The 23,356-nt window shown below is 56.6% G+C and overlaps 1 protein-coding gene across 1 annotated transcript; it reads left to right on the forward strand.

The window, feature by feature from the left end:
- The first annotated feature begins 6,962 nt into the window (after nucleotides 1-6,962).
- PITX1 (paired like homeodomain 1) lies at nucleotides 6,963-12,144 on the forward strand. The gene is made up of 3 exons (XM_044240806.1): nucleotides 6,963-7,128; nucleotides 9,369-9,601; nucleotides 11,600-12,144. The coding sequence occupies exons 1-3, from the start codon at nucleotides 6,963-6,965 to the stop codon at nucleotides 12,140-12,142; spliced, it is 942 nt and encodes a 313-aa protein (XP_044096741.1). The 3' UTR covers nucleotides 12,143-12,144.
- The last annotated feature ends 11,212 nt before the right edge of the window (nucleotides 12,145-23,356 follow it).

Genomic DNA, 23,356 nt, shown 5'->3' on the forward strand with positions numbered 1-23,356 from the left:
GCAGAGCGTCAGAGCGTCAGAGCGGGCGCGGGGCCGTGGCCTCTCCCGCGGCAGCTGTCGGCTCAAACCAGGCAGGAAGGCGCCGCTGGTGACTGCACCTCATGAAACATTGATGCCCGGCTTTCACAGTGCCATCTCCCGGCACCTTGAGCCAAAGCGGCAGCCCCAGAGACCCGTGGCCATCGGAGGGCATCTCAGCGGCTCCTGCCCCCCAGGGTGGTCCCCCGACATTCTGGTTTGCGGGACCCTGTCGCATCGCAGGGCCCCAGCAGCAGTAGGCTCAGACTGGGGGCTTGGGGAAAGCAGGAGCCTGGGTCAGCCAACTGTTTTCCCCCACGAGGCTTCCAGAGGGGTTATCTGGCTGTGGGCAACACCGGGTGGAACCCAGATCCCATGAGTCCTGCCCATCTCCCAGGAAGAGGCCAACGGGGCCACATGGATAGAGTCCTCCCTTATACGGGGGCTACCGATGGAGGGTGTGCGGGCGAGGGACGGAGCAAGTGGCCACGGATGCATCTGCGCTCCGGCTCCGGCTCCGTAGCGTTGATCTCTCTGCTCATCAGCCCAGCCCCGGAGGAGAATTAGGGAGGGGGGTTATCCTCCAAGCAGGGCAGGGGTCGGGCGTTCGCCCCTCCCCAGTAACAACACCCCCCCTCCAACACCCACAGAGAAATTCTGGGGTCGGACCTCAAACCTCCTTGGCCGCCAAAACCTGCGCCGCGGACACTCCCTGCCAAAATGCAAGACCAGCTTCCTCTCGCAGGCTGAGCGGAAAGGGGAAAGGTAGAATCTTAGAACCCCGGTGTGACCCGCGCCAGGCAGGACCAGGGGAAACTCCAAACAGAACCCGTCAAACCGAGGTCTTCCTGGGCCCCTGTGTGCCAGGTGGGGAACTGAGCTGAGTGAGGAAAAGTGCGCAGAGGCCAGGCCAGGACCCAGGGCGGCTTCGTCCGCATGTGGCCCGGGTCCCCCTTCCGCCCGCGTTCCCCGGCCTCAGACCCCGCCGGCGACCCGCGCCGACCTCTGACTGAGCCCCGAGGGAGGCCCGGACCCCTAGCCTGCAGGACGGCGCGCCGCCCCTCCCCGCTGGTCCAGGCGAGCGCCTCGCTTCCCCTCCCCCCTTCCCGCCTCCCCGGCCCGTGTCCCCGCCTTCCCCGCGGGCGACGGGCGGCGGCGGCGGCGGGAGGAGCGGGCCGAGCCGAAGCTGCCTGGACCTTGCGCGGAGCGATGTAGCGAACCAGCGGGCACCGGAGCTGCGCGCACTGCTGGAGACACAGCTGGATCCGGGGCCCCAGCCGAAGTCGAAACCTCAGGCGGAGTCCGTGGCTAGCGAGCCCGGAGCCGAAGAGCCGCACACGCAACGCAACCCGCGTGGGGTAAGAGTTGTTGGGCTGGGGGCGCTGGGTCGCCGCGGTGCTGGGGCGCAGGGAGGCGGTGGCGGATTCCGCACTGTTTGCTCCAGGCGTTTGTGGGGTCCAGTGGGTGGCGCGGGACTGAGCGCACCGCCCGGGAGTCCGGGCGCCATCGAGGCAGCGCAAGGACTCGCTCCTGAGCCCAGCGCACTGGCCCAGCTGCCGTCGCGGAGCGCTGCCTCACCTACTTGGCGGTCCCACCCCATGCTTTGGCTCTAGGCACCCCAAGAGGGCAGCAGCCCCGGGGGGCGCGGGCCCCAGCCCTGCTAAGGGCACAGCCCCGGACGCCCTTCGCAGCCCCTCGCGGAGGCGCAGGCCTCTGGGGACCTCTAGGAAAAAGGGCAGGCGAGAGGGCCGCCCGCCGCTTCCCGTTAAGCCGCGGAATGGGGGCCCCAGCACGAGCAAAAGCGCTGGCCCCTCTGCACGCCTGGGGACTTGAGCCGTAGCTTCGCGTCAAGAGGGTATTTTTTCTAAACGACACCGCTTCGTTCGTTGGTTCGTTGGTCCCTTCGGGCGGCTATGCCGCAGAAAAGCAACAGACACCGGCCAGAGCCCCGGCTCTCTTCACCAAGGACCCCGACGTCCCGCCGCTGTGCTCCGAGACGCCCCCAGCCCACGGCGGCCTGCCCTCGCCCGCAAGAGTCGGGCTTTTTCTTACCCAGACAGAAACCCCAAATGCTCTTCGCAAAATCCAATAAAGACACTCCCGCGGCTTCTCCGGGGTTTGGTTGTTCACGCAGGGTTCCCCGGCACACAGCCGCTTCTCTAGAACCGGGTCTTGGAAATCTGAAATTGACCAGCCGACTCTGAGCCGTTTCGGCCGCGGTCAAGCGAGGGCCCCGAGGCCGGCATCGCAGAAATGGGAACCCCAGGCTGGAATCCGGTTCCAAGGTTTTCAGATTCAGGAATTCCCTGAATCTAAAAATATTTGAGCCCACTTTTCTGAGAAACTAAGGCTTGGGTATTCTGTTGGCAACCCAGGGGCCTCTGACAGCCACCGGGCCCAGAGGAAGGCAGTCCCAGGTTGCTGCCCCTTTGGCCAAAGACACAGGTCTAGGGTAATGGTTAAAGCTACAGGCTGCAGAGGCAGCAGGGGAGGGGGGACTCGCCGACTCCCTCCCCTTTCCTCATACTGCTTGGAACTCTTCATCTCTGCTCAGAAAAGGAAAAGAGGCAGACGGGGGCATGGAGACCAGCCTGCCAGGACTCTGGGGTGCAGGGGAAGCATTGTTGCTTCTCCAGCCATACTCAGAGTGCCCTTCTCTCAGGAAAGCAGGTCTTGGGAAGAGGAGGCTGGGGTAATGGCATTAGCTGACCCTCTGCTCCCAAGTTGCGTGACCAGCCTCGGCCATTCGCCCAGCCTTCTCCGCCCCTTGGCTCAGCCATTCTCAGGAACCAGAGAACGACCCGTGAGTGGACTCTGTGAGCCATGAGGCCAGCCCTGCCAGCTGGTGCCAGAATTCCGAGTTCCATGCTCCCATAGGCACCCCACTCAGCCATCCTGCCTGAGTACATCCCAGGTTTCTGCACCAGGACAGGCTTGGGAAGCCCAGGTATCAGGAAGGCTCAAGCTGGGATCCTTGGAAACCTAGAGAATCCAGTGAGATGGTTCCCTGCCCCACCTGAGCACCCCTTTCCCCCTTCACCCAGTAATTGCTTGTATTCAAAGAAACAAGAGCTTTTATTGGAGAGGGGGTAGAGCAGACAGAAGGAGGTAGGTGGTCCCAGATGCACTCCCAAAACTGGGTTTTCTAGTTTGAACTTCTCCACAGCCTAAGAGGCTTAGGGTTGGAATGTCCCAGAGAGTCTTGGATGGCCGAGGGCAAGCCACGGCACATTCCTTCCTTTTTCCTAAAATCCCTCAATTCTAATGCAAAGATTAGGACAGGGCACCCCCCATAAGCGGGCGAAAGGATGCCCTCCGTGAGGGCCCTCCAACCACTCCTCCCAAATAAGATTACTGAACCATTCTTGGGCACAGAATCTGTTTTGAGCAAGCCCGACCTCAGGAAAGGTCCCTGTGGGGAGTACTTCAAACCCCACAACAGCCTAGGCTTCTCCACTCAACCCAGCCAGGACTCCAAGCCTCCAAATTTCCTGAAAGTCACAGATTCATCGCTAGCTCTGTGTGGCCTGAAGGGATGGGAACTAGGGCACATGATTCCAGCTCCAGGAAGCCCTCTTCCTCCTCTCCTCACGTCCCCATCACCAAGCAAGCTGGAAGCTGAAGCAACAGGTAGGAATTGCTGAGTCCCGAGTCAGACATGGAAACTGGGGCACAATGCAAGCCAAGCCTTGCCCAAGGTCAGATGGCAAAGCGGGGAGAACATTGAACCCCTGCTTTTACTCCTGAAAGAGAGCTGCGTCCTGTCCTGTGTGTGTGATGCATGTTTGTGCGTGTGCTTGAAGCCCCTTCCCTGCCTGGGAGAGTGCCCAGCCGGCAGAGGGTGAGGCTGGGAAAAAGAGAAACTGTCCGTGTCCATTCTCCAGCCAACACCCTGGCTGGCCAGGATGTCCTCCCTGTCAGTCCCTTCCTCGCCCTGTGCTCATTCAGCATTGGGGGGGGGTGCTATGCAGTGGAAGTGACCACCCCCCTCTCTAGGCCTCTGGGCCCCTGGGGATATGGAGCTTCACCCTGAAATTGACTGAGGGCCTTTTGGTGGTCCACACAGCAGGCATCAAGATTTCCAAAAAGAGGGACTACTGTGACTGCCTAGATCACTGCCAGAGGCATGGGTCCACTGGAGCACACAGCAGGTGCTCGATAAACGCATTAAATGCATCAACAGTGAAGGAGGCGAGCCCCTCAGACGGACCAGCTAGAGCTTCAGAGTCACAGAACACGCTCCATTCATCCGTGGAAGATGGTCTCTTTACACCCCATGGACAGTGGAAGGCTAGAGCTTTCAACCTCTGGACACCCAGAGGTGCCCCATTCATTCCCCATCACCACCCAAGCGGCCACTGTGCTCCCCACCTTGGCCTGACACCTGGCAGCCTTAGAACATAGCTCCTATCCCCGACCAGCCTGATTTTGCGTTGAGCAGAGTTCTGGAACCCAGAGGTCTAGCTGTGGGCATGCCTAGGTGACTAGATGCAGCCCCATGGGTGCGTATTGAGTACGTGTGCATCTGTGTGTGCCGCACACCTACATTGTACGTGCTACATGCGTGTGTGTGTGTGTGTGTGTGTGTGCTCCTGAGTCCTGCCTGTGCCCAGGCAGGCTGGGTCACACGCTGTGCTTAAAAAGAGTTACCTGCTGCTGCAGGAGACGCAACCGCAACTGCGAAATGTGGTAAAAGATGGGGCTGAGGGCAAATGCAGGACAACCATACTTCCCAGGCCCCCTTTCTGCCATCCTCCCCCTACACACACACACACACACACACACACACACACACACACACGACTTAGAGAAATTCCCCTCTGGGAGGAAAAGGCAGGAGTTGCAGAATCTCCCCAAAACCAAACCCCCTGAGGAACATGGTCCCTCTGTGGCCTCAGACCCAAACTCTGCCCCTGCGGCCACAGGCACCACTGAGAAAGTGCTCCAGACCCCAAGGAGCCATGCTTTCTCCCAGGGCCCCCGAGCTGGGGGCCTTGGGCTAAGCTTCAGGGAGTGAGAAGCAGGCCTGTTTCTACCCTTCAGCCATGGACCCCTGCAATCCTCGCCAAACAGCTCAGCCTGAGGCTGTGGGTCTCCCTCTGGTGAGAAGCCAGGGTGAGGGCAAGAAGGCAGTACCTGCAGAACATCGCAGATCTCTCAGCCTGCACAGTCAGTCCCAAGCAGAGACCTTCCTGGAGGAAGAGATGCGGATGCACCAGGCCTTGGGGTGAGGCGCAGGGCAGTGCTTCTCCACCGGGGTGCTGTCCTGCCCAGCGCTGCTCCTATCTGGGGAAGTTGGTCAGCAGGTGAGGGGCAGAGGGCAGTCTGGGGTCCAGCTGTGGTCAGAGGAACAGGTCAGGGTCACATTCTCCCAACCTAGCTGCCCTCTGTTTGCTCAAGACTCTGAGGTCTCAGGGCTGGCTAACAATTGTTCGGCAAAATCCTTCAACAAACTTCACTGAAGTAGAACTCCAGAAGGGCATCGTTATTGGGGTGGGGAGGGGAACGTCTGTGCCTGCACCCATGGAGGCCCCACTGAGCTGAGCTCAGCCACCACTGTACCAGAGAGAACCTCAAAGAGGGTAGGCTTCCTGGTCTGGAGACCCAGGGCTTGCAAACGGCAGGCACCTGGCCTCGCCCGCAGGCCAGGTGCCTGCCTCTCTGGGAAGCCACGCAGAGGCCCCAGATCGCTGCAAACCTGCCCTGAAGGGGGCAGAAGCCAATCCCCTAGCTGCCAAGGCCCGGGCCTGGCTGATTTGGCCGAACTGGCGCAAAACAAGGGGAGGGAGCCCTACAGAAGAGGCTACGGGGCCTGGTGGGGCTCTTGGGGTCTCCCGCTGCACTCGCCAGAGGCCTGGAGCCAACAGAAACGTTTCATCTGATTAGAAGCCATCAGTTCTATCCCAATCCCAGAAAACTGACTGCGGTGCAGAGGGGAGGCCTGAGAAGCAGCCTTGGAGGACAGGGTCCAAGCTAATTAGGAGGCAGCATCCGGGGGCCCATTAGAACGCAGGCTGCTGTCACTCAGCTGGGCTCAAGTCCCGGGAGAAGAGGCCGAGAAAGGAGGGGCGGGCGGCCCTTCGACGAGGACGCCGCTGGGAGCTGCCGGAACGGGCCCCGGGCTCTGCCCCCGCCCTGGCGCTGGCTCGGTGGCGCCCGCTCCTCGCGATCTTGCTCAGGGAACATTCTCTCATCCTGGGTTGTTCTCGCCGGGGGCTGGGGACTTCGAAGCGGCCCAGACAGGAGTTGATTCTGAGCAAAACAAGTCATTTGGGGCTTGAGGTGGGCACGAGCCACGCGGGACTTGGAGGCCAGATGCGTTTCTTTTGTGCGGCCGAGGGAGAAGTCGGTGTGTCAACGGGGAAGGAGGGAGCGGCGCGGGGAGGCCGCGGGGGGGTGGGTGGAGGGAGGGGGCGGGGAGGCGGCGGGAAGGTGGCTGCGGAGGGGAGGGCACGGGCAAAGGAGGGCGGGCGGCTCGGGGCTGGATTCCGCCCGCGCTCCCTCGCTCGCTGGCTCACTCCCTCCCCAGCCCCCTCCCACCCAGGCCCACCCCACCCACCACCCCTGGCGCAGGGACTGCTGGAACCTGGCGGTGCGCGCTGTCGCTTTAAGACAGCCTCTGCCGGCGCCGTCCGGAGCCTTAGAAACCGGCCCCGGATCGGGAGCCAGAGCCGGGGCCGGGCGGGCGGCAGAGGCCCGAGCGGCGGGAGCGCAGCGCGGAGCGCGAAGCCGGGCATCCGGTCGCGAGAAACCGCTGCCGCTGCCGTCCGCCTGGCCCCGCAGCCCCGGGCGGTCCATGGGGCGGGCGCGGCGTCGTTGCGGGCGCGGGCAGCCCTGGGGGGCAGCCAGTTAGGCGCTGTGCTCTTGTCCCCGCAGGTCGCAGCCAGGGCGGCCGGGCGCGCCCAGCCCCGGCCCCTGGAGCGCCCGCCGCGGTACCCGCCTCCATGGACGCCTTCAAGGGGGGCATGAGCCTGGAGCGGCTGCCGGAGGGACTCCGGCCGCCGCCGCCGCCGCACGACATGGGGCCTGCCTTCCACCTGGCCCGCGCCGCAGACCCCCGCGAGCCCCTGGAAAACTCCGCCAGCGAATCGTCCGACACGGAGCTGCCAGGTAAGCGCGGCTCCCCGCGAGGCGCGCACCGAGCCGAGCCCGGCGCACGGAGCGGGGAGCGGGAAGCAGGGCCTGGAGCCGGCGCCGCGCGGTCAGGCTCCCTCTACACCCAGGAGCGTCAGGACCTTTTCTTTTCCCGTTCTCGGCCTGAGGGTGAACGCGTAAATTTACGCGCTTTATAAAACGAAATTCAGTGCTCTACTTCCACCCGGTCCCCACGCGCCAGATGCACGAACCTACAACGGGAGGGTCGGACTGACAGCCCCTCTTGTTTAGAAGCAAAGAGAACAGGAAAAGAAAAATCCGTTTGCGTAACTGGGTGCCCAGGGGCCGCTCAGACCGCCGGGGAGGTGTAGATCGAGAAGGGAATGGGGCAGCGGACGAGAGAGAAAGTGCCGGGAGAGACAGAGACGGGGGCACACACCCCGACAGACAGACTGAGGAGGGAGAAATCCGAGAGAAGGGGCGGCGGAAAAAGTCAGGAAAACAAACTGAGGGGAGCGGCGGTGGACAACCGCAAATAAAAAGAAGGCAGAGGACAGCGAGAGCGAACGGGCCAAGGGGTGCGCACCCGGCAGGACCCCCCCATTGAGGGAGCCCGGCCCCACGTGCGCCGCGGGACCCCGGAGCTGCCAGGCCGCCCAGCCAGGGCCCTGACTCGGCTCGTGCGCGTCTCCCTCCGCGCTGCCTTTTTGTCGGAGCTCAGGCTTTCCCCCCCAGGCCGGCTGCGAGCTGGGCCGGCGGGTGGGCGGTGCGGGCTACGTAGCGCGGCTAATCGTCGGCGGGTGCCGGCCCCGGGGGTCCCCGTTTGGCTCCGGCAGACGTCGCCCGGGCAGAGCTCCCTGCTCCGTGGGCGCCTCTGCTGTGCTCATTTCTTAATCCACCGCTGAGTGTATCTTTACGCGTTTTTAATCTCTATTTGTTTCTGTTTTGCATCCCTAAGTGACTTTCTCTGAGAAGTTCTGTTTGCTTGGCTAGGAAACAATCAACGCGGAACTGTACTTTTGTTTTCAAGAGTTTTTAGCGTGGCCTTTGGTTGGTTTTTATTTGTTAAAAGCCAGAGGAATATACAGCGGTAGACTTCTTTGTAAAACCAAATCTACGTGGATATATTTAATTTTTTAACTTTAATTTTCGGTGTAGAAAGAATTACTACACTAGGCATATTTCTCTGGAATTTAAAAAATCTCTACATACAACATTATTCTTGGGGAGATGTTTTAAAAGTCAATCCAAAATGGCGCGTTTCTCCGGGATTTTTTTTTTCTTCAAAATCTATTTGCAGCGGTTTTACTTTGATAAATTATCTAGCTCTATAGTGCTGTATTTCCCTGGGACTTAAAAATTATCTCTAGAAAGGGCATTATTAGGAAGGGGTTAAAAATCTATCTACAACAGTACATTGTTGTTTTTTTTTTTTAATCCCAGAGAAATAAATGCCTGTGTCTGCTTGGAGTTTTTACACCCACAGCACTGTATTTAGTTAGGGGTGTGTTTGCACGGAGATTTCAGACTTCTTAATTTGCATTTGCTGTGTTCCTACCTATTTTTAAGATTTTGTGAGCCTTTCCATGGTTTTAGGATAGAATTGAGTTTATCTGGGCTTCTATGTTTTGTTTTTAAATTTTGTCTTTTTATTTCCATGTGTCTGTGACTGAACGTGTTTTGCGTAGCTGGAAAGAGTGAGAGGCTAGAGCCCCAGTTCACCTAGACAGTCTGTTGGTCTGGGCTGCCGCCTGAGGGATTTTTTCTGGGCCTCTGGACTTGAGGCCTGGAGCAAAGGCCCGGAGCACAGCTGTGTTGTGCCTGCCCATGTGGCTCCCACACAGCCCTGGGGAGAAGAAGGTGGAGGGGCCACTAGCTTCAGGCTGGAAATATTTGGTCCTGGCTCAGAAAAGCAGAACCCCTCCAGATTGGCACCCCAAAGAGCCCTCAAAATTTCATATATATGCGGGTGACAAAGCCAGTCGGGCTCAAGCCCCAGCGGAGCGGCAAGAGCAGGCTCTGCCCGGCCAGGAACCTCAGCCTGTGCCTCCGGTTCCTGGGCTCTTCGGGAGTGCGTCAGACCAAAGGTGACTACTGACGATCTGGCCCCCAGCAGGCTCTTTCACTGGGGACAATTCTAGGACTCCTGGCGAGAGGAAGGGCATGCCAACGCTGGTGGCAGGCGCTTCGGTGGAGCCGGGATGGGTGCAAAAGGGCAGAAGCCCAAGGTGACTGGGCTGTCCTGTCCGATTCAGAGAAGGAGCGCAGCGGAGAAGTCAAAGGGCCAGAGGACAGCGGCGCAGGAGGCACGGGCTGCGGCGGCGCGGAGGACCCGGCCAAGAAGAAGAAGCAGCGGCGGCAACGCACGCACTTCACAAGCCAGCAGTTGCAAGAGCTGGAGGCCACGTTCCAGAGGAACCGCTACCCCGACATGAGTATGCGGGAGGAGATCGCGGTGTGGACCAACCTCACCGAGCCGCGCGTGCGGGTGAGCTCAGCGTGTGCGCCTAAGGCGACCGGAGCGGAGGGCTGCTGGCCACCTCTGCCGCCGTCCTCGGAAAGCTTTAGACCCTGCTCAGATTTTGTCTCTGTCCCACCACTCAGACCTGCTCTTTCCCTCCGTGGGAGATTACACTGTAGGCCCCGTCTCCCTGGCTGCTGCTAAGCCCTTTGGTGGTTAGTGCCCTCACCGCCTGGCAGCCTACCTGACCCTGGGACTCTGCTGCGGCTTCACCCTAAGATCTGTGGCCCCAGCGGGGATTTCCCCTGTGCTGCAGTGGGCCCTGGGCCCACTCGGATATGACCGCCCTAGACTGCACAGAGGATTCCCACTGATGGGGACCTCGGAGCTGCTGGCACCTTCTCCTGAAAACGAAAGGGAAAGGCACGTCTTGCCTAGCCACCTGGCAGAGGCCTGAATAGTACCTAGGCTTGGAGGCTCAGAAACTCCTGGGGCAGTGATCCCAACCACACAGGCTGCTTCTCCAGAGCCTCAGCATAGTCCCCGCCTGATTCCTCCAGCCAGTCAGCCAGTAGGGAGCTGGACCCTTTCCCTGTTGCCCTTTCCTTTGGGGCTGGGTTCAGGTGAAGGAGGAGCAGCTCTGGTGGAAGAGTGACCCTCAGGCCGAGTCCCTTTGGAGATGTAAGATCTCTGACCCGTGACCAGACTGCACCCTCCCTCTCCTCGCCTTTCCCTTCCCAGTGAAATCAAGAGCGAAGAGGTTATGTTGCCAGAGCCGCAAAAGAATAATTTCTTTTCTGAGTACGCAAATATTTAATCAGATACTGGGAGGACGTCCCAAGCGAGCTCAAAGTGCTACCTGGCCTACTGACTCCCTGCTATAACGCAAGCTCTCGCCCCTCCCATCAGGCTGGCCAGCCCAGTGGGACACGAGTGAAGACAGCACTCAGTAATCCTGAACTCACTAATCCTGCCCAGGTTTATGGTGATTCGGGTGGTGTGGGGTGGAATCAGGCAATGTCAGTGCCCGGGACTAGAAAAGGCTGAGATGCAGGGGTCCGGCAGGCTCGCTCAGGAAACTCAGCCCAGGGCTGGAGGAGGGCTTCGGAGGATAGAAGGCATGCATAGGAGTGTAGAAGAGGACAGGCAAGAACCAGGAGTTGGTAAAGAACAAGTTCTTACTAAATTTTGTGGGAGAAAGTGGAGGGAGATTAGAGAGAAACTAGTTAAGAAGTGAAAGGAAATTAAATATTTGCAGAGAAACATATTTGGCATATATTTAGGTGGCAGGGAAGAAATTAAATATTTAAGGGAGGGCAAAAGGATCAGATGTTTGAGAAAAATAAAGAATCAACTATTTAAGAGAAACAGTAACGGTCAGATACTTGGAAAGATGGGGAAAACTATTTGGGGAAGAATCAAAAGGATCAAAAATGAAGGATAACGGAGAAAGTGGACTGAGGGAAAAGAAAGGAGTTCAGAGAGCAGGGTGGACCAAAAGAAAATAAACATTTAGGGCAAAAATGAGAATATCAAATGTTCCCAATAAATATGGATACAGACTATTTGAGGAATGAAAAAAGTGAAAAAAGGAATAAAGGGAGTCGGAAGACCCTGCATTTCAGGGAAGAAAAATACCTTTTACATTAGAGGGCAAAGAAAAAGAACGGAATATTTAGGAGATAGACCGGGGCCCCTTCTGGGGAGAAGGCCGGAGATGGACTGGTTGAGAGAGGAAAAAGCAAACGAATATTTGCTAAAACAAAAGAGGATCAATCCGTACTAGGAGAAGCCATCAGATTTAACTTAGGGGAGTGGATATAGATCAGAAATGGGGAAAAGAGAAATGTTTTCTGGGGACAGGAAAGGAACCATTAAGGAGCGCGGCCGCAGGGGCGGAAATAACGAAGAAAAGAGACGCTATTCTGAGAGGAGGAGGCAGCGGAGGGATGGGGTGGAGGGGTGGAGGTGGAGGGGCCTTCCTGCCCTCGCCAGCCCTGACCGTTCTCCTGCCCCCTCCCCCAGGTCTGGTTCAAGAACCGGCGAGCCAAGTGGCGGAAGCGCGAGCGTAACCAGCAGCTGGACCTGTGCAAGGGCGGCTACGTGCCGCAGTTCAGCGGCCTGGTGCAGCCCTACGAGGACGTGTACGCCGCTGGCTATTCCTACAACAACTGGGCCGCCAAGAGCCTGGCGCCAGCGCCGCTCTCCACCAAGAGCTTCACCTTCTTCAACTCCATGAGCCCGCTGTCGTCGCAGTCCATGTTCTCGGCACCCAGCTCCATCTCCTCCATGACCATGCCGTCGAGCATGGGCCCCGGCGCCGTGCCCGGCATGCCCAACTCGGGCCTCAACAACATCAACAACCTCACCGGCTCTTCGCTTAACTCGGCCATGTCGCCAGGCGCCTGCCCGTACGGCACGCCCGCCTCGCCCTACAGCGTCTACCGGGACACGTGCAACTCGAGCCTGGCCAGCCTGCGGCTCAAGTCCAAGCAGCACTCCTCGTTCGGCTACGGCGGCCTGCAGGGCCCGGCCTCGGGCCTCAACGCGTGCCAGTACAACAGCTGACCGCCCGGCCAGGCCCCGCGGGCCCGCGGCAGGCGCGGCGCCGGGCCGGGGGCGGCGCGGAGGACCTCGCCACGCCGCGCCCCCTGCGCCAGCGCAGCCCTCTCCTCCCCACCTCCCCACCTCCGGGCTGGTTGTGTGTTTGCTTTTCTGGACCCCACTATGCCCTCCCAAACGAGACGAAACAAAACAAAAACACGTCGGAGAAAAGTGCTGCGAAAAAAACGGATGAGTTGCAATTTCCCTCCGGGTGGCGCGGGTGGTGTGTGTTCGCTCCCTCGGGCCGGGCAGACCGTTGCGCGGAGGGGACGCGGGGCGGGAGGCCGGCGTTCCGGAGAGGGCGCCCTGGGAGCCCGCGTTCCTGCCGCGCCTGCGAACTGGACGCGCGGAACCCGCGCAGGCCGGCCTCGGCCCCGTAGGAACCGAGGCGCCCCCTCCAAGCTGGGCCCGGCCGAGCGTACCTTAGCTCGATTCGGATCCGAGTTGGAGCGGGCGTTGGGTCGGGGATGACGGTGCCCAGCCTGGGTTCGGAGACTCGCTGTGGAGCTGCACGCGGCGCCGGCGTGCCCCGCGTGCCCTCGCAGCCGCGAGCACCGGATTCCTATTTTAAGGCTACGGAGCCCCAGCTGGCGGTGCGGACGCGGCGGGAGAATGGGGCAGGCTCATCTCCGAGCACCCCCGGCGCACCCCCACCCCCACCCAGCTTCGCCACAGGCCCGGACCCTCCACTCCGCTCCCTGGCTAGGAAGTGGTCCCCTTGGCCCGGCGAAGAGCCCCCCCCCTCCTCACCGCCTGCCGTGCAAGAGTCGAGCCGGGAGAGCTCGGGGCGCGGCCAGGCCCCCCCCCCCCCCGCGCCGCGCCCACTTTGCACACCCGCTCTCCGGCCCGCGCCCCTGTTTACAGCGTCCCTGTGTATGTCGGACTGACTGTATAGAATTATAAATCTGTCTATATCGACTTGTCCATGTACGTCTATTAAAACCATAGTACAAGCGTGCTAACCACTGCCGGCCCGGACTGCTTCATTCCACTGAGAAGGGAGGCGGGTAGAAAGGGAACGGCGCCACCGTGGGCCCTGTGGGTAAGGAGAGAGGAGCCAAGGGGCCGCCTCCTAGTGGAGTGGGAGGTGCTCTCTTCCCACCAAGATTCCTGACCTGCTCTGCCCGACTCCATGAGGGCCCCATCCGGAGCTCCGAACTCCCTCTCCGCGCCCACCAGGTGCTCCCCGGCTGGACGGCACAGCCTCCGCGCTGTGCTCTGTGCTCTGTGCTCGGCCGCCCTAGCCAGCACCCCACTTCCCCGGCTGCCCGACTCTGCAGGCTCTTTCCAAGCTGGGTCGGCGGGGACCCCCAAGCCCTGGGACGCTGTGTGGCCCTTGTCCACCCGGAGAGTCGGGGTGAAGGCCGCTGAAAGCTCCTTTAGTCCTGGAGTTGCCTTTTCTCCTGTGGCCCCCGTACTCCTATCTTGAAGCCCTGCCCTAGCTGTTCCAGGGGAACTGAGGATGCGGGATCCGCCAGGGCCTCCCTCAGCTCCCCCCCCACCCGCCCCCGCGGAAATCCCACGCAGGGGCAACTGGCAAGGCTGTGCTGGAGAAAGTGTCCATCGCAGGGAACTAATGTCTCACTTCCCTTCCACCCCAAGGTATGGGAAGGAGGCTGATGCCGCTTCCACCCTCCCCAGGCTTTGGAAACTACTGAACAAGACCAGCCTGTAAAGTGCCTGTAAAATTCTGCTTCCCTTAAGTCCCTTCACTTCCAATGGCAAAAGAGAATGTTTGCAGCTGGAGTGGGGGAGGGAGGAGGGGCTGGTATTCTGCTTTAGACTCACCTTGTGACTGGGATTGGCGCTGCCCTGGAGCTGGACCCCCGGCAAACCCCAGATGGGAGGGGGGCCCAGCCATAGGCCTAATCACCAGCTACTAGCTGGAGAGCCCTGTGCACACATTCTGAAACCAGGTCAGCACTGCCTCTGAGGGCAGGAGTGTTGTCCCTATTATACACGGGATGGAACCGAGACTTCACCATGCTCTGCAACTGGGCCAAGGTCACAGGGAGTCAACAATCTTTATATTCCAAAAGCATCTTTCCACTGATCTTCCCACTTTTAGATGAGGAGTGAGGAAGGGTTCTTCCCGGAGGATGGCTCAGCCTGATGCTGTAGGACTTAACAGTGTGGGGCTCTGAGGACAGGGCCAGATACACAGGCCAGAGGAGGGAGGTGGGAGGAGGGAAGGCTGGGGCAGGGGGCTGGAGCCAGACCACCCCTCCTCCCCCAACGGCTCCAGTCCAGAGCTCCGACCCCTCACTCTCTGGAAACATAAACACACAGCCACATCTGGACTCAAAGTTCCTCCCCCAGCCTCACACATCTGCCAAGGCCAGGGGGGCCCTGGTCTCAGTTGAGGGCAGAAGGCAGGAGAGACCTAGGAGATGGGACTGGAGGAAAAAGGCAGAGAGGCCTCTCCTGAAATTCAGGCCCAGCCTCAGGGGACACGGCCGACAAGGGGCTCTGGCAGAGGCTCCAGTGTGGCTTTGGGGTCCCAGACCAAGCAGCTGCAGATAGGGGTGACAGGGCAGAAGCAGTCCCAGAACGACCTCGTCACCCATCAAGGAGCATGGCCAACAAGGTCAGTGTCAGACCCTATAGTGGGCTCTGCCCACCTCTTCCGACCCCGCTGTCGGTGGCTGCAGAGAGGAGTACCAGCCAGCCCTCCCAGCTGTACTACCACGGGATCATCTCTGAAGGAAGGCTGAGGAATATGTGGGGCTCTGAAAGTCCAATCTTCTGGGGAAAGAAGCAAAAAGCCCTAGTTGTCTTCTGCCTCAAGAAGCCCCGGGGAAGGAGTGCCATTCATTCACGCCACATTTACTGTGTTCCTGCCCTTGGCGCTCGGGATTGAGCGCTGGGAAACAGACAGTCCAGGCTCTCACGGACAAGTAAACAAACATGTGTATAATTACAAACTGGGCTGAGTGCTTTTGAAGAAAAAGAACAGGGTGCTGTGAGTCAGAAAAAAATGAGAATTCTGCCTTGAACAGGGTGCTCAGTTGGCTGTTCCACAGATGTGGCTCTGTCTCTCATTTCTTCAGCCCGTTTGGGGCCCAGGGCCCAGGGCCAGGGCTAAGGGTACACTGCTGGGTCAGCCCCCTTACCTGCATGCCAGCCCTAGAAGGAAGCATTCTCATTGTCCCCTTTCTCTCTTTCCCAGATGAGGTCCCTGAGCCTGACAGAGGTCAGGTCACTTGGCCAAGGTCCACAGCAGGAAGCGATGGAGTGGGCTCCAGCCCAGTCCGTGGCCACTCTAGCTTCAGCACCGGGCTGTCCCATGTGCAGCAGCGGCACTGGGAGTAACGTGGTGGGGAGGGGGAGGAGTCTGGCCTGGAAGGGGCTGTGATTTCTCCTGGCTACTGGGGACTAACCCCAGGAAAGAGGAAAGCAGATTTGGTCCCTGCTTGGTGCCAAAAGCCCCAAAGGGCTGCTGCAGGCTTACAGCGGTTATGAATTAGAAACAGGTGGGCCAGAGGAGGGTGTCCAGCTCTGGTTTGCGGGCACTACAGGGAACCACCACCAGAGTCCCTGATCACTGAGGGGAACCGAGGTACCTCCCCTAGCTTTAGGGACCCAGCCAGGCTGCAGGTTGCCCTCAGGGCCATGGCCTCCCTAAGGACAGCTGCCAGAGTCATCTAGAAGGTGAGGGGAAGTCACAGCTGGCAGATCTGCCTGGGAGGGGGCATTGGCCCAGGAGTCCAGGCCCTGGAGGTGGGCTGTGTGTCTTCCTTCAGCACCACGTGCCCGAGCCTGCTGCTCCCGACCAGCGGGGCCTCCGTCAGGAGAGAACAAGTGTGGGAAACAGAGGAAGGATGATGCGTGCCCACCGACCTCCCCATCTTCTGGGCCAGTTACTCAGCTCTGGCATCCGAGTAAGCTTCGCTGTGGTCTTGGAGAGCAAGGGTTTGCATTCTGGCTCCACCTCTGAGTTGCTCTGGACAAGAGACAACGTCTCTGAGCCTGTTTCCTCTTCCATAAAAGGGAATAACAATCACTTCACATAGTTGCTTGAAGGATTAAAGGAGATAACATGTAAGACATTAGTTGTGGGGTTGGCGTAGAGTTATTACTGACGGTGGTGGCTGTGTTGCTGTTACTAAAGGGACATGTCCTGCTGCTCCCCTTGAGGGACTTGTTCCCTGCTTTCCACATTAATAGGACTTCTCTAAGTTTCTCAATGGGTCCTTTCTGAAAATATCATTTGGAGCCCAACTTGGGTTTTCCCTCCGGCTTCGCTGGGTGTCATGGATGTGAGTTGTGACAGCCCCACCGACCGCCTTCCCCACTGCATCCCACCTGGGGACCCATTCCGGACTTGGACCCACAGGAACCCAGCCCAGTGTCCTAGGTCCAGGGCCTGGGAGGCCCAGTGGAACCAGGCCCAGTCCCTGCTGTCCCCTGGGCCTGGGGAGAGGCCCACAGGTAGTGAGTACTCTGACAGAGGAGCCCGGGGAGCACAGGAGACCCTCACTCTAGAATTGTCCTCTAAGGACTCCCCGCAATGTGGGATAAAGTGGCCTGGACCCTTCTTTTTGTGTTCTAGATCTTACTGATAGCTAACATCCGGCCCTTCCTGAGTGCCAGACCCCAAGAAGCACTTGATAGCAATTCCAGCACTCCCTCCTCGGGGGAGGGAGGGGCTCCTTATGTTTACACAGGAAGAAACTGAGGCTCAGAGAGAATCAATAGCTCACCTGTGATGCCACAGTGAATGAGGGACAGAGTTGGTACCCAGGTCCCTGGTCCCCTCCATGCACTGGGTACTCTCTTGGCATCTGTATTGGGCAGCAGGGGATGGGGGGAAGGGTAAACAATTATATGGGCATCTGGGTGGCTCAGATGGTTAGGCATCTGCCTTCAGCTCAGATCATGATTTCCAGGTCTTGGGAATCGAGCCCCACATGGGATTCCTGGCTGGCTCAGGGGGTAGACTGCTTCTCCCTCTCCCTCTGCCTCACCCCCTGCTTGTGTGTTCTCTCTCTCAAATGAATAAATTTTAAAAACCTTAAAAAAATTATAATTCATGTTGATTCCTATCAAGAAGCTGGGCTCAGGTGTGCTCTGGGAGAGAGAAAGAAAAGGCCCCAGGCCCCAGGATTTGCCTGCACTGAGCTCACTTGGCTATGGGGAGGAAAGCAGCAGAGGGCACAAATAACAGGGGGACTGAGGAAGCCCCGGGATGCTGGCAGCAGAATGGAGTGAGCAGGTGAGGGCACAGAGCAGCTTTCTGGAGAAGGCAGGACCCTGGAATATCAACCATTAAATCCAAACTCCGTCTCTTTCAGTACTACAAACTTCGCATTTCCTAGACATGTGCTTCTAGTCTGCCTCCCTCTGGAAGCTCTCCTAGGCGTCCTCTCACCCCTTGCCGGCCTGCCTCCTTGCCGCTTTCACCACAGGAACCCGATTCTTCACACTCTCCATGTTGCCTTCGCAGGGCCCTGGACCCGGCCTCCCAGTTGGCTGGTGCTGCCCAGAGCAGGTGTCCCCCTACTGAGTGGCTATAAGAACTTCAGGAGACTCAGCCCCCAGAGCCCAGCCAGGCTGGAGGATGGGGGTGCTGTGACCCAGGGCAGAGAGACACTGCTGAGGAGGAGGTCAAGATGCCGGAAGCTGCATCGGGAGGGGGTGGAGGAAAGCTGCTCTGGCTGTCTCCATCCCGTGGCCCCGTTTCACACTGCACTGTCCCCTGCTGCGCACTGGACATATTTTATTTCTCTTCCTCATCTCATTTTATAGATGAGGAAGCTGAGGCTCAGGCCTGTCATGTAACCTGTCCAAAGAGTACCCAGCTTCTAGGAACTCAGGTCCCCACCTGACCGCAGAGCCCACAGCACTCACTCATGTGGACAGAGCCTCCTAGAGGCAGGGCACCGGCAGCTAGGCAGGGTGGCTACTGTCACAGAGTCCACAGAGTCGGCACACTGAGGCTAACAGGTGTGGACAGCAGCACCTGGAGAAGTGTCTGCACATGGTCATACTCACGGCACATTTGCTGAATAAGAGAGCTGAGGGATTGGGGTGCCTGGGTGGCTCAGTGGGTTAAGCCTCTGCTTTCAGCTCAGGTCATGATCTCAGGGTCCTGGGATTGAGCCCCACATCGGGGCTCTCTGCTCAGCAGGGAGCTTGCTTCCTTCTCTCCCTCTGCCTACTTGTGATCTGTGTCGAATAAATAAATAAAATCTTGAAAAAAAAAAAAAGAAAGAACTGAGGGGCTGCCGTCCACAAAACAGATCCTGGCCCCTTCTCCCTCTCCCTGCTCCTCTCTCCTCTCTCTTGTCTCTTTCCTTCACCCGCACATACTCCTCGCGCTCAGCACAGGCTGCTCTGGGCACGGCTTTTCAAGGTGAGACGACAGGGGCACCTGGTGGTGCGGTCAGTTAAGCATCCAACTCTTGGTCATGATCTTGGCATCCCGAGATGGAACCCCACATTGAGCCCCACAATAAGCTCCTCGTTCAGCCAGGCATCTGCCTGGGATTCTCTCTCTCTCTCTCTCCCTCTGGACCTGACACCCACTCTCTCTCAAATAAATAAATCTTTTTTGGCTTTAAACTGGATCAACCAAAAAAAATAACAAAAAACAAAAAACAAAAAAAAAACCCACCCAATTCAAAAATGGGCAAAGGATCTGAATGGACATCTCCCTGAAGAAGACAGATGCATGGCCAATAAGCACATGAAAAGATGCTCAGCATCACTACTCATTAGGTAAATGCAAATCAAAACCACAGTGAGATACCACTATACATCCATTAGGAATAAAACAAGATACCAGGTGTCAGCAAGGACGTAGAGAAATTGGAACCCGTGTGCATTGGTGGTTGGAATGTAAACGGTACAGCTGCTCTGGAAAACAGTATGGCAGTTCCTCAAAAAATTTGACAGATTATTACCATATGATTTAGCAATTCCCACTTCTGGGTATTTCCCCAAAAGAAACAAAAGCAGGGACCCCAAAAGATAACGTGTACACCCGTGCTCATAGCGGCATTATTCACAATCCCAAAATGTGGGAGCCACCCAACTGTCCATCAACAGATGAATGGAAAAAATGGAGTCCATGCATACAATGGAATACTATTCAGCCTTAAAAGAGAAGGATATTCTTTTTTTTTTTTTAAGATTTTATTTATTCACTTGACAGACAGAGATCACAAGTAGGCAGAGAGGCAGGCAGAGAGAAGAGGAAGCAGGCTCCCTGCTGAGCAGAGTCCCACACGGGGTCGATCCCAGGACTCTGGGATCACAACCTGAGCCAAAGGCAGAGGCTCTAACCCACTGAGCCACCCAGGTGCCCCAAGGGAGAAGGATATTCTGATACCTGCCATGGACGAACCCTGAAGACATTATACTAAAGTGAAATATGCCAGACCCAAAAGGATGACTATTGGAATTCCACTCATCTGAGGTACTTAAAGTAGGCAAATTTATGCAGACAGAAAATAGGACGGTAGTTGCCAGGGACAGGGGGAGGGGGGAAAGGACAGTCATTGCTGAATGGGTACCAAGTTTCAGAACAGAAATGTTCTGAAGTTGGACAGTGGTGACAGTTGCACAACAATTTGAATAAGGCTGATGCCGCTGAACTATCTACTTTTAAAAGGTTAAAGTGGTAAATTTCACAACATGTGTATTTGATCACAACTCTTATTTTAAAAGATGTATCTGTGTTTATGCCCCAACCTTCTCCAGAGAGGCTAGAGCCCAGGACGTTCAAGGGCCAAGGCCACCGCCACTGTTGGTCTGCTATTGATCGGAAAACAATTCCCTGCAGCTGTCTTTGACTGGCAGCCCACGCAAACCCCCCGGACAGCTGACCCTCCCTCGTGGCCCTCAACCCATTCTCCATCCCTTCATGAAGCGCAGCAGTGGGAACCCAGTCAGGACACTTCCCTTACCAAGTGTCTATTCTGCAGCCAAGAGAGAACAACTGGTACGGATAATTTTTCTCTATCAATTTAGCATAATATTAAATAACAGGTCTGCTGCTGCCTCTTTTTTTTTTTTTTTAACTGAGCTTCTCTGCCAGAAAACCAAACAAGACAGGCTATAAAACAGTATTTAAGCACTATCCCATTCTTGCTCTTATATGTGCACAGGGAAGTTTCTGGATATGCACAAAGTGTTAATACCAGCTACCCTGGGGGTGGTGGGAAATGAGGGTTTTTTTTTTCATTTGTCCTTTCCAAGCTATTTTCACTGGGCATGTGTTACTTTTGTAAAAGTGACAGGAAACAAAAGATATTACTTTAAAAATACCAAGATCTGTGATCCTCAGGGCGGGGAGTGGCATGCCTTCGGGACCTTATCCTCACCCCGAAGGTGTCAGTCATCACCTGCCTGCAATGACGTGTCAACCACCAGGATTCAGCCTCATTTAGGGGCAAGCCAGTGTGACAAGTGTCAAGTAAACCTTTACTGTCAGATTTTTACAGAAGTGAACTTTTTGTTTCCAAACACATTCTTCTTTAAATGGAGGTCAAATTAATAGGTGCTGAGAGGAATGTTCAGAGAGGAGAATCATTTGTGATGTTCTTTTTTTGCTAAGCAAAAAGGGCTCAGAGTTTAAAAAACGGCTGTCATAGGCAGGGAATCTATCCCTCTCCCCTGTGTCCCCTCGCTGCACCCCCTCTGCCACATGCAGGTCCTCCAACTCAGCAGCCTATCTACACTCCTACCTTGCCTACACACACACACACACACACGTGCGCGCACACACATGCATGTAGGGTGTGCCTGCCAGCCAGCGTGATCATGGAATCTTTATTAAAGAGGTCCAAATTACCAAGGTTTTACTACACTACTAAAAATAGTCATGCTTACTTAGCCTGCTTAATAAGCACACCATTTCTAATTTTTCTGCCTGAGTAAACTGAAACATCATTCCAGAAATACATTTTTACTGAAACAAGAAGGCTTATTTTTTCTCCTTCGTTCATACATTTTTTCCCTCCTTCCCCTCTCCCTCCTCTCATCTCCCGTGCTCCTCCAGCTCAGCGCCCCACCCCTACTCATTTTTAAATTTCAAAACATAAAGGGGAAAGTAACAGTAATTTGGACTTGGCTTTCACACAAAATGGGCCAATTTTTTTAAGTGTTGGTAATTTGTCCTGAAAATGGATATAGGGAGTGGGGCTGGGAAGGCTTTGAAGAATGGGGTTTTATGAGAGGAAAATGAGGCCGGAGTGTGCAGGACGGCAGGCTGCACCTTCCCCTCTGTGCCTGGGACAGTGCAGGCACGTGAAAATGACCGCAGCTAATAGCACCATTATTGCTTTTATCACATTATATTATTATTAGTCATCAGAATCAGACAAAGCATATTAACCCATTTAATTGAACCAAGGGCTTAACGTCCCAGTGATTTCACGGAAAGTCCTGGGCAAACCCTCCAAGACACTGCAGCCACGAAGCAGCCAGCCGCTTGGCCACTTGCCAGGCTGTGGCAGGGCCCAGCAAGGGTTTCCCCAAACTGTTCCCGCCTGTGGCTTCTCTGGGAACTTTCTAGGACTTGCTGGGATGGATGCTTATCCCCACCCTTACTCCAGCCCTTCCGTGCACATACCTCTCTGTCCCCATGGATAAACCCAATCTACTAAAGGACAGATTTCCATGAACTACCCCACCCCCAACAAACACACATACACATACATGGTTGGCCCGGGACCCCTCCTCTATTCCCCGAGCTGGCACTCCTTTGAGTCAGCAAGGCTGGTACTGAGCACAGGCACACACTACTCATGGTGAACGCCTGGCTTCTCTTGAGCTTGCTGCCCACCCCTTCAAAGCTCCTTGAGTCTCACATGCCACAGGTGTGGGTGCACACATCCCGTGCTTAACATTTCGTTCTGTGCTTAGCATTTCGTTCCAGGTGAACACTGTGTGATTTTCCCTGATTATAGGATACATAGCCATTCTTAACATTTCTGAAGTTCAGAAAAGCATGTGGACCAAAGTCAAGACCACCGAGACATCACTGATGATAACTTCCCAGACATCCCTCCATCTGTACACAGGTGCGTTTACACATATATTATATGTGTGCACCTAATATTACAGAAAGGATATCCTGCCATGCATTGCTTGAGAAGCCACTTTTTGGACTTAGGATAGTATCAAGAACATCTATTCTTATCCAAAAAGTACTATTTTTAAGGACCACATGTCTATATTCATAATCATTTAACCAGCATCCTCACCAGTGGGCATTGGGGTAACGTCCTAATTTCTTTTGTTGTGTTTCTCCTCTAGCAGGCGACTGCAGACATCCTTCTCCATGCGTCCCTATGCACTAGTCATTGGGCACATCAGGGTAACTCCAAGAGCAGATGTGCCAGGCCCCAGGAACATGCACATAAAACCCCTTTCCTGCTGACACGAAGGCCACGCCTGTGGCCACTGCCAGACATGGCCAAGGGGACCCATTCTCCAGATACTGGCCAGTACTAGCTTTTGTCTATCCTCTGCCACCTGAAAGAGAACAGATAGCTCATGGCCACTTTGCATATGTGGTTTTAATTATTTCTCCTCCTCAAAACAAAAACAAACACAAAAACAGATTGTGTCGTGTACATTCAGTTCTGCAACTGGCTTTTCCCATCTGCCAACTTCCACTCCTTTTGGGCACGCTCATTCCAGGGTTAGGGGAAAAGCCAGCTACTCAAGACAAGAGATTCACCAAGTGCCCCCTTTGGGTGTCCACAGCTTCTATCCTTGTTAATGAGTTATCTGCAGGTGCGGCAGTGAGGGAGCAGAGAGCCAGAAAGGACTGACTTCAAGGTCACCACCCAAGAGACCAACTTTCTGGGTGCAGGAACAGCTGGGCTACTCTATAAGGCACTGCCAAGGTGGGCTCCTCCCGTCTGCAGAGCTCTTGCCCGCCCAGCATGTCCCTTTTGCTGGCCAAGCCTTGGTGTGGGCCAGCTTCACTAAAACCCACTGAAGGGTGACTTGTAAGCCAAACCCTAGGCGGCCCAGGCTGTAATTTCCCCATTAGGCGCCGGAGTCACAACCCATCTGCGTGCACCATTCCTCCATCTCTGAGGCTCCCAAGGCCAAGCCAGGGGCTGCTGGGCCAGCAGACTTCAGACTACGGCCCCACTTGGAAGGGAAACATGGCTTGAGTTTTAACGTTCAAAAAAATCGCTCTGGAAAGAAGACTAAGGC

This window comes from Neovison vison, chromosome 1, assembly GCF_020171115.1.
Source record: "Neovison vison isolate M4711 chromosome 1, ASM_NN_V1, whole genome shotgun sequence".
Lineage (NCBI taxonomy): Eukaryota > Metazoa > Chordata > Mammalia > Carnivora > Mustelidae > Neogale > Neogale vison.